Here is a 10,889-nt window from a genome sequence, read left to right on the forward strand (position 1 = left end):
ACGCCAGCCACCGAGCTGCGGCTGACAGCGCGCATGTGTGCACGTGTGTCTGTGAGAGTGCTTCTCAGCTGGTCAGTGTGCAGGGCTGAATCTCTGCACCGGGGCGGTAGGCACAGGGGTGGTGTGATGTCCCTGCATGCGCATGGCGTGGAGTCTGTGCACGTAGGAGTGTCTTGGGATTTTGGTATATGACTAGATGTCTGTGAACAAACACACATAAATATGCATCTTTTGGATGTTTGCATTTATTTAACATATATTATCAGACACCTACTCTGAGCCAGGCTGTTTTAGGTGCTGAGGATACAATGTGAACAAACAGACAGAAACCACTGCCCTCGGGGAATTTACAATCTATATATCTGTATCTATATTGAAGCAAAATATAGAGCAAGCCACATGGTGATTAAAGACAGGTGCTATAGAGGAAAATACAGCAAGGAAGGGAGCTAAATAATGGGTAGTTTCCCGTTTTTCAAAAAGGGGGGCCAAGGAAGGTCTTACACCTGAGGGGACATTTAAGCAATGGCGTGGTGATGAGGGAGCGGCTCGCTAGTTCTCTGGGAAAGTACACAGGAAGCAGCAGGGAGAGCAAGTACAAAGGCCCTGAGGCAGCAGAGGCTCCTGCAGACCCGTGTGGCTGGAGCGGTGTGGGAGGTGGAGAAGAGGGCTCATCTTAGAGTGAGGCTGCGTGGCCCGTACTCAGAAACGAGTGGGAGTACTGGAGTTTCTGAGCACAATCCGGCCAAGATTAAAAGGGCCCCGGAAGTGTCTGTATACAGGAGGAAGGGCGTGTGCTCACCGCAGGGCCCGGGTAGGTGCTGGCTTCGCAGTTCTCCCTCCAGGACATGTTGAGGCTTCGCACAAACTCGGGGTAGAAGGGATGTGAGGTGTTGAACATGGAGAAGCCCAGGATGTTGGAGGAGTCTTCCACGATCCCGTCCAGGTGCAGGATGGGGAAGTCCTGGGAAGGAGAAGAGGGGGTGAGGCCTGGGGCCAGGCCTCACTGGGGCAGATGCCACGGGAGGGGATGGGGGCCAGTGGGGCAGCTGGGGGTACGCACCATGGTGGTGAGGATGTACTTGTAAAACGCTGAGGTCATTCCCAGCTCCGAGGCCTGGAGAACACAGGCAGGTAAAGAGGTGGCCGGAGAGGCAGAGACCCACAGGCAGAAACGGGGAGAAGCCAGGAGAGGAAGAGAGATTTAGAGACAGGCCAGCGTGAAGACACCCCATGGGAAATACGGTAAGAGACACCCAGATACAGAGAGACAGGGAGAAGACGCCGCGTGCAGGCAGGGGGAGACCTTGATCCCTCGTGTCCCACTGCGCATGTCCCATCACGCTGACTGGTGCTCCAGGTAGAATGAAGGTTTTGTTGGAAGAGAGAATGGCGCCCTTGAATGCCTGCATCTCTCTCTAGGTCACTTAGAAGACTGCCTTCTGGAGACAGTTAGGCAAAGGGACACCTCAGAAGCAGGGCAGGTGGGGAGGGTAACCTTAATCTTAGCCTTCACCCCCATGCTACCCCAAAGCCCGGTTTGGGCTGCTAATGTGTGGGGGGGCTCAGCCTGGTCACAGGTCAGATAAACTACCCCCGCCATTTTTCAAAGCACATGGCCGCAAAAGGCAGCCAATTTGACTCTCAAGATTCATGTTTTGAGCCCCCTTTTGCACAGTTCCCAGGGAGAACACAGCTAGACCTCTCCAGGTCAGGAGTGCCCAACCCCGCCCCACGATGGTCATTAGAACATTAAATGGTACCGGCTTGCACTGCCTGAGTGGCAGGAGCTGTCATCACATGCGTTACAGCCCATTCCACGATAGGGATGGACAGGCTCAAAAGGAAAGTGACCACTGACTGGTCCCTTGGCTCACTTGGGAGGACCAGGGCCCCAGCCAGGCCTGCCCACCTCCTGAGCCTGAAATCTTTTCTCCAAGCCATCCTGCCTCCAGAGCCCTATAGGTTCTGTCCACACTTCTTCCTATGAGCTACGATCAGCAGTGACATATGGTTTTAATTTTTAACAAGACGGGAAAATAAATAAATACTACAGATTAAATTATGAGGAAACATTAAGAGCAAAGAAACAATGAGTAATGAATTATTCAGTGGGTCACAGATGGACAGCATGTGGCGGGCCCATGGTGGAAGGCCCCTCCTGGGTAATCTTGAGCCAGTCCATTCCCCTTGAACCCCAGCTACTTCATGGTTCTACCTGCCCACAGGATGAGCCAAACGAAAAAATACACTCAATAAAGATACCAGAGAACGGTCTGGGCCAGGCAATGTCCCACACACTTTCCCCACCATCCACTCAGTAACCCTACAGCAACCCACTGAGACAACTATTCACAGAGAGGGGAGGTGACTGTCCAGGGTCCAACCAGGGCCGCCACCAGGGAGCAGCTGAGCCAAGAGACAAACTTCACGATTATCATCTGCATGTAGGAAGCGGGTTTCCATAGCCCCCTGCGACCAGAGGCCCGTGGGCATTGGGTGACGCTCTGTGCCCCCCCCCCGTTTCTGGCCCTGACCCTGCAGGGAATCAGAGATGGGGGACCCACCTTACGGAGGATGAGGTGGGAGATGGAGGCATTGGCGTCGATGATGATGGTGGACACCTTGTCATCTCGGATCTCCTTGAGCAGCGGCGTGGGGTCCTGGCTGTCGTCCAGCATCCTCACCGACAGTGTCTCCTTGGAGATAAGGAAGCCTCGCACCAGCTCTTCCAGTCGCAGCAGGCCTGGGGGAAGGGTCAGCCTCAAGTTAGAGACCCCCAGTGCCGGACATGGGGCAGACACTCCCTCCCACTCCCCACCATGGGGTAACTGGGGACAGGACCAGGGCGGGGGCAGCTGTCCGGAGTACAGCTGGCTCTCTTGGGATACCAGGCCTGGGGACCCAATGCCCACGTCCTCCCAAATTAAAATCCCAAGCTAGACCCCCAGACCTCCAGATGCCCGGCTCCTACACTTTCCTGCCCCTACTGGGATGTGTGACAGGCATCCCCCACCTCACAGGTGCAAAGCCACACTCCACTTTTCTCTCCCAAAGCACCTCATCTCCCAAGCGCATGAACTACCTCCAGCCTGCCAGCTGCTCAGGCCAAAGCCCTGGACAGCAGCCTGGCCTCCTGTCACTCCCATGCCCAATGCACGTAGGCTCTACCTTCAAAACACGTCATACCCCTCGAACCATACCATGCCACCATTACTGCCCTGACCCGTCACTGCCATCCCTCACCTGTTACAACAGCCACACTTGCCCCCAGAGTCCGTTTCTTGCACAGCAGCCAGAACCATAAAGCAGATGTGTCCCTTCTCTGCTGCAAACCCTCTCCCAGTTTCTCATTCTCTCAAGAGTGAATGCCAAGGGCTTCAAGGCTCCATTCCATATGCCCACGCCCTCATTATCGCTTGACCTCGTCTCCTGTCACTTTTCCAGCCACACAGGCCTTGCTGTCTCACAGTCACGGATTTTGTGCTGGCTGTTCCTTCCCTGGAATGCGCTTCTCTAGATCCCCACACAGCTTCCTCCCTCACCACTTTCAGATCTCAAATATCACCCCCACAATGACACCCATACCCACCTTTTCATTTCCAATTGCCCCCCCCCAATTCTAGCACTCTCTATCCGCTATCCTCATCTATTTGTCCATAGGACTTATTCCTTCTGACTAAACGATGTCCTTATTTACGTCATTGCCTAGCTCCACCCATTAGAATGTACCTTTGACAAGGGCAGGGAATCCGGCCTGGCTCCTGCACTGCTGTATCCCTAACACCAAGAATAACGTCTGGCACATAGTAGGTGTTCAGTGAATACTTTTTGAAAGAGAATTCCTCCTGGAGGTTACCCTCCCTCTCTCCAGTTGCACACCCACAGACCCACCCGCTTCTCAAACAGCTCCAGCTGAATGTCTCAGACATCTCCAACCCAATGTGTGCCCCCAAACTGACTGTTCCCCTTCCTCGGGCAGAACCTGGTTAGCATTCGTGAGCCTGCCCTCTGTCTCCCCTCAGGACTCTCTTCAAATCCATCCACTGCTACCACCTAAGCCCTAACCGGCAACATCTCTCCCTGCCACACCTCGTGCCACTCTCCGGTCCGCTCACCCACTGCAGCCAGAGTGCTTCCTGTCCTACACATTGGGCCATGTCCTCTTGCCCCACCCATGTGGGAACTTCCCTGTCCTTGGGATAAAACACAGGGTCCTGTGTGATCATGGCCCACGCATGTCCTGCTTCACACTCACTCCTGCTGCCAGGATCACCTTTGAGCCTCTCAAAGGGGCCACACTCCCTCCGCCACTGCCTCTGCCCTGCCCTGCCTTCTACTCAGAACACGCTCCCACCCTCCTCCCCACCCTTCCGGTCCAGCGGAGATGAGACGGTCCCCTTTCTCAGGGACACAGGCTCTGGACCTCCCAGACCTGTGTGCTGCCACAGCCTCCGCCCAGCTCCTGGCAGAGCACGTGTCGTTCTGCATTACCACTATTGTGTCCTCTGCTGGCCCTGGAGCTCCAGAAGTGAGGGACGTGCCGAGGACCAGCAGGGCCCTTGCACCTGCCAGGGGCTTCCCACTATCCTGGACTAAATGATCCCTTTGGGAAGTGGGGGGAGGGGTGTGTGGAACCAGAGCTCTGGGTTCCTGAAAGGGAAAGGATGGTGGGGACTAGGAGAGCTGTGCCTGGGTCCCCCAGGCGCTCCAGCTGGGGGGCGCTGATGGCTATGTGGGAGACTAGATCACTGAAACATCCAGTTCTCCTCCCTCACACTCGGCCTTGGCGCAGATGAGGCTGGCTGAGGGGTAGTTGAAGGACTTGAGGATTCGGGAGACCGCCAGGCTGACGTCCTCGTTACTGGGATACAGGCTGACAGATGCGAATCGAAGGTATTGAAGACGGGGCGTCTCCTCGGGACCCACCTTGATGTGGGGGATCTGGACAGAGAAGGAGCCTTTGCTTCTATCCTGCCCCCTTCTCCCCACCATCGCCTCCCAGGGACCCCCCGCCCCTCCCCGCCCCACACTCCCGCCTCACCTCCTTCTCCCCACAGATATGGCTCACGGTGGAAGCAGATGCAGGGCTGGAGGAGGGCCCCAGGACAGACACGACCCCCTTGGGCAGGATCTGACACACTGCGAGGGGTGGGAAGAGACCGCAGAGTCTGGGACCCTCCCCCTCCTCTCCGTGCCCACCCGCCAGGGACCCACCCTAGCCCAGGAGTGGATCTGATACTCCTCCACCACCAAGACTCAGAAGCCCAAGCCCGGCCCTGCCCACCCCATGGACAAAAGGAGGGGGCACAATCCAGAGAGAGACAGGGAGAAATGGCAACCGAGGGATGGGTCAGACCAAGAGAGAAACAAAGGAAGAGACAACGAAGGAACACCAGGGGCCTCCTTTTGGCTGCAAACCAGGGGTCCGGTTCCCCGCCTTTCTGACCGCACTATCATACCCTCTCCACCCTGAACCTGTGGCCAAGGCCCCTCCACAGTCTACACCCAAACACCATTCTTCTGTAGTAATTGTTCTTCTTCCTTCCACTTTCTTTCCCCTTAGACGTGTACGTCTCAAGCCTGGGAGGTGGAAACTGCCCAGTGCCCATTCTCGTGACAGAACCTTCACTTCTCCTCAGGGAACCACATGGTTCCCAGGATTGACCGTCACCTGACCAGGATCACATGACCACATCATCCTGGCCCCAGCGATTGGTTCAGAGACAGGACAGGCTCAAACCAGGCCCTGGAGAGCCTTCTCCAGGGCTTCTGCTACAATTATTACTGGGCTTGTGAAACTGGTGATATGTAAGTTCTGAGCTGTTGAGGCCATGTTGCCACCAGCTGGGGAGGGCATTCCTGAAAACGAAGCCAACTTAGAGGAACGAAGAACCCAGAGATGAAGACAGAGAGACTCCTGGAACGTCATTTGAGTACCTGGATCCAACCAGGCCTGAAATTCATCCCTAGGCCTTTTAGTAAGTGACATGAGCTAGTAAGTTCTCTTTCTTCCTTAAGGCAGCCTAAGTTGGGTTTCTGCCGCATCAGCGAAAAGGATCGTAACTATTAGGATGGTGCAAAAATAAATGCAGTTTTTGCAATTATTTTTAACCTTTTAAACCGCAATTACTTTTGCACCAACCTAATAAATGCCTCTTCCTCCTCCAAACTCGTTTTCCTCTGTGCCATCCACATTGGTGAGGGCCCCACCATTTGCACAGACCAAATATCTGGAAACGGTCCTCGCCTTCAGTTTTTCTCCTAATAGCCAATTAGTCACCACATCCTGTCTCTTTCTTGTCCTCAAATTTTCTCACATCTGTCCCCTTCTCTTCGACCCCTCCTCTCCTACCCTACATCAGGGCTCTTAACTCAGGTGTGTACCAGCCTCCTCACTGATCAACCAAATCTAGCCTCCAGATTCACTCTCACCAGCTCCTGGTCTGAATCCACCGACAACTCCCCACTGTGTACAGGTGAAGGCAGCGTCTTTCAGCCGGCTGCAGGCCTCCTGGAGCGTACCTCCACTGTGCAGTCACACTCCAGCCCAGACATCCCTCATGATCCCCCCAAACATGTCCTGAGTCCAGGTGGTCAGGATGGGTGCAACCCCACACACACCCTGTTGCTTGGCTATGAACACGCCCCCGCCCCTGCGCCCGACTCCAGACTCCAGGCACGTGCCTGGAACAGCATCTGCCTCCTCACCCTCCATCCCGGCTTCTCCCAATTTGTATTCTGTGCTGCACCAGTCAAAAAGTCCAAAAACGTTATACCTCATTCTCCTTCTCAGTGATTTTAAATACGTTATGAACATACTAAAGGCTCTGAGAAGGCCTGCGGAAAGAAATCTATCGAAAACACATTTAAAGGCAGCATCTCCCAAAGTCTACAACCCCAGCACATCTGTTCAACGGACACCTATTAACATTTGTTCAGTCCATCAGTATGCAACAAATACTTATGCAGCCCTACTATGTGCCATACTTTGAGCAACACCACTCTTTCTGTATCTTGCTCATCTTTGAGAGCTGAGCTTTAGTTTGACTTTCCCCAGAATGCCTTCTCTAACCCTACCCATGAAGCCCCCACCTCACTGCATGGGCCCCTCATTACTCAGTTCTGGGGCTAAGTGTCCGGCCAGCTATGAAGCTTATCTTTCAAATGAGGCCCTCAGCTCCTTTGGGGCGGGACTAGGCCTGATGGTCTCCCTCCCTCCCCACACCCAGCAGTACCATCTCTGGGAAGAAGGGGAACAGACATGAAGGAAGGGGCAGATGGAGCTGAGGTGAGCTGAGGAGGGGGGCCGAGGGACACCCTGAGGGCTACCAGCCTGCCCAGCCTCAGCCCACGCCCCCTGTGGCCCTGCTCACTGGTGTCCGTGGTCTCGTACTGGCTGTCCCGCTGCAGCTCAAAGATGTCTACTTCCACTCGGGCCTTTGCTGGGACCTCAATGATCCCGTTGATCTGCTCCCGGGCCAGGGCCAGGGCCAGACGCTCGCCACGGCCACACACTGTCTGGTCGTCCAGGATTGCAGCTGAGGGGACACAGGGGTTGGGGGCCAGACTCTCGGGTCCTGAGGGAGGAGGGATTGGGGTCCTGGACTCGTGGGCTATGAGGTTGGGGTGGGGATGGGGACTGGGGTCTAAACTCCTGGGTCTGAGGCTGGAGGGAGCTGAGGGTCTGGACTCCGGCCAGGGTCCAGGGAAGAGGGAGCCATGGGCTGCTGCTCCTTGCTGCAGAGGAAAGCTGAGCCCTGACACCCAGACACCTGGCCGAGGAACTGGCTTGCCTGGGTTCCCAAAGAGGAGCCCTGGGCCCAGTGGGAGGGTCTCTGAGGAGGCAGGGGCAGGGCTGCAGGGCCTCACCCATGCGCAGTGATGAGAGCACCTGGCAGCTGGGGCTGGCAAAGGCAACAATCAGCAGCAGCAGCAGCTCAGCCGGCATCTTCCTCCCCTCCACATGGGGACGCAGCTGCCGCGGCCCCCACTTGCCACCTGCAGGGATTGACCACAGGAAGATTGCTGATGGGGGAGGGGGCCTCAGAGCCCCTTTGGACGACTGCTGGATGGGGTGGGGACCACAGACCCTGGTACCTTGTGGGGGAGCTCTAAAGGGCCCTGCCCTCATTAGAAGCTGGCAAGACAGTACTGAGGGCATTGCTAGGCTTCAGGAGCACTACCAGGGAGGAGCTCACAGCACTCAGGCACTGAGTGGCAGAGCCATTGCTACAGAATATTCACAGCTACCAAAACTGGGAGGGAGGCATGCTATGGCTCTCAGGTGAGAGCAAATTCCAGGGACCATCCCTACCCCAATAGGAAACCAAGAAGTGCCACCCCCCCACCCAGTCCGCCCCTGTCTCTGGGCAGGCAGCCGTTACTAGGCAACAGAAGCAGGCTGGAGAGGATGCAGTGGTTGCTAGGCAACCTCTCCCAGGCCTCACTTGCCACCTTTCTGACTTCCCCGGTTCCCACAATCCCACAGGGAGAGAGGCCTGGACATCCGGGGTCTGTAGGGTAGAGTATCCGGGAGTTAGGAAACTTGGAGAGAGAGACACACATGGAGACACACAGGTGGAGACAGATGGATCCAAGGCAGCTGAGGAGCTAAAAAGAAAAAGAGTACAGAAAGAAAAGGGGGGAAAGAGAGATATGGAAAGAGAAAGAAAAGCTGAGGTGGGGGAATACAAAGAGACTCAGGGAATGAGAAAGGGAAAAACAGGCAGAAATATAAGGGACCAGAAAGATGATAAGAAGTCAGAGAAACAGGGCTAGAAATGGAAACAGAGAAGAAGAGTTACAGGGAGATAGGAGAGGATTAGGAGAGAGAAGGAAAGGAGAAACAGGAAGGTAGGGAAACACAGAGATGGAGAGAGATAGGGCAGGGCAGGCAGAAGAGAGGGAAATCAAGACACAGGAGAGACACAGAATAGAACAGGAAGATAGAATGGAGAGAAGACATAAATGCACTCAAAATGCCATCAGAGGGCCAGAAGGGAAAAGTAAGGCAGGGAGTGCACTGTCTGCCCAAGGAGGTGCCAAACCACGGCCCCCACCCTGCTCTGGGGAACTAAAGATTAGGGGGAGACAATGCATCTTTGCTCCCCACAATTGCTCCCTTTTTCCAGCGAGTTAGAGATTCATGCAGGTACCCTAGCTTCTTTTACAGGGTGACCACTGGGCAGGGATGAGCCAGATGTGTGGCTCCTCCTGGTCAAGGGCTATATCCCAAGGGAAGGGCCACAGGGGCTCAGAGTGCTAGGAAGTGAGCCTGGGGGTCTCCCCGTACCCCACCCCATCCCCCTGGAAGGAGGGTTTGAGTTGGTGAGATGGCAGAATGAAACCTGCTAGGGGAGGGTAGAGACAAAATACAACACTTCAGACTGTCCCTTGTGACCAGGAAAACCTAGGCCTGGGCCTCAGTTCCTGCTGTACTCGACTCCCACATGACCTTGAGCAAGTCTGTCTGTCTGTCAGTCTGCCTGTCTGTCTCAGGGCTTTGGGGGTGAGAAGACATGCTGGACAGGCTGGGGACTGAAGACTGTAATTTGGATCTGTGGTGAAGGCTTATCAAGGATGGAGGAGCAAGGGAAGCTGGGAGAGACGCAGAGGAGAACTCACAGGGGAGGGGTGTGGAGGGCGGGGTTGGGAGAGAGGCAGTAGTGAGGGGGTCACCCTGAGACACCAGGGGCTTCTGGGGGCAAATCAGGGAGCAGAGACTAGAAGATTAAAGACCAAGGAAGAGACAGGGGCCAAAAGGGCAGGGACCCACAGGTGGCCGACATGGGTGAGAGCAGAAAGACAGATACATAGTGCAGAGCCAGGAACGGGGGTAGCAGATGGATACAGAAGCACAGGAAGGCACAGACAGAAAGAAAAACAGACCAAAAGGAAGTAAGTAGGGCTAAGTGAGAGAGAAAAACACACAGACTTCGCTTAGAAGTAAGACACCAAAAGGGAAGAGACAAGAGGGAGAGTGTGGGAGAGGAGGGGAGGGAATCAGGCAGGCGAGCCCCACAGGCCTGGAGACTTAGGGGAGGGTAGAGACAAAATACAACACTTCAGACTGTCCCTTGTGACCAGGAAAACCTAGGCCTGGGCCTCAGTTCCTGCTGTACACAGCAGCCAACTGAGCGAAGGGGCTGAGTTAGGGGCCCTGCCAGGGGAGGTGACAGACAAGTGGCAAGGGAGACATCAGTATCAAAGGCAAGAAGGCAAATCAAGTTAGAGAAGGCAAATAGAGTGAGCAAGAGGGCAAAATAAATGACAACAGGTATAAGAAGTGTGAGGAGGAGAAAAATTACAAAACTGAAAAGAATGAGGGCTAGTCAGGAAAAGAGAGACAGAAAAAGTATGTCAGAGCCACACAGCAGACCCATAGAAGAGAAAGGGGTGAACAGGAAGACAGGACAGAAGATCGAGAGAGACAGAGACAGACTTACAAACTAGGAGAGAGGGGGAGTGAGAGTCATGGAGGGAAACTGAGGCGGGGAGGAAGACTGAGTGACCTGGAGGGGCACAGGCAGGGACAGGGCAAGTGCCCACAGGAGGGGGACAAGTTACACAGAGGTTCATCCACTCAGGGTGCCTGGTGGGTGCAGAAGGGAACACAGAAGTGGGAAGCGGATGGAGGGAGTTGGAGAGACCAGCAAGGAGAAGACAAAGTGACAAAGTGGACCATGGAGTGGGGCAGCGGCTAAGGAGCGAGGGATGGAGGGGATGGAGACAGACCCAAAGTGAATCTGGGAAGGAAAGCAGAAAAGTAAGAGAAAGAAGCTGGCCTCCAAGTCCAGGCAGAGCACGGAGTGGACAGAGAAGTGATGAGAGCTCGACCTGGCAAGGGAAGCTCCAAAAGAGAGGGAGGAGAGACAGGGGAATAGAGA

At 55.0% G+C, this 10,889-nt stretch overlaps 1 protein-coding gene across 4 annotated transcripts in view; it reads right to left on the reverse strand.

Annotated features, from left to right (window-relative positions):
* The window catches only part of GRIK5 (glutamate ionotropic receptor kainate type subunit 5), a 53,995-nt gene that overhangs the window by 41,471 nt on the left and 1,635 nt on the right, over positions 1–10,889 (reverse strand). For 3 of the 4 annotated variants that reach the window (XM_033128675.1, XM_033128676.1, XM_033128677.1), the window contains exons 2-8: positions 7,873–8,001; positions 7,377–7,541; positions 5,045–5,142; positions 4,779–4,944; positions 2,568–2,746; positions 1,064–1,117; positions 803–964 (exon numbers count right to left, since the gene is read on the reverse strand). In XM_033128675.1, the coding sequence (XP_032984566.1) occupies positions 803–964; positions 1,064–1,117; positions 2,568–2,746; positions 4,779–4,944; positions 5,045–5,142; positions 7,377–7,541; positions 7,873–7,951 (903 nt within the window). In that variant the 5' untranslated portion in view covers positions 7,952–8,001. Of the gene's footprint in view, positions 1–802; positions 965–1,063; positions 1,118–2,567; positions 2,747–3,246; positions 3,403–4,778; positions 4,945–5,044; positions 5,143–7,376; positions 7,542–7,872; positions 8,002–10,889 lie in introns of those variants that run through there. The other variant, XM_033128678.1, reaches the window with a different exon arrangement.

This window comes from Rhinolophus ferrumequinum, chromosome 15, assembly GCF_004115265.2.
Source record: "Rhinolophus ferrumequinum isolate MPI-CBG mRhiFer1 chromosome 15, mRhiFer1_v1.p, whole genome shotgun sequence".
Classification (NCBI taxonomy): domain Eukaryota; kingdom Metazoa; phylum Chordata; class Mammalia; order Chiroptera; family Rhinolophidae; genus Rhinolophus; species Rhinolophus ferrumequinum.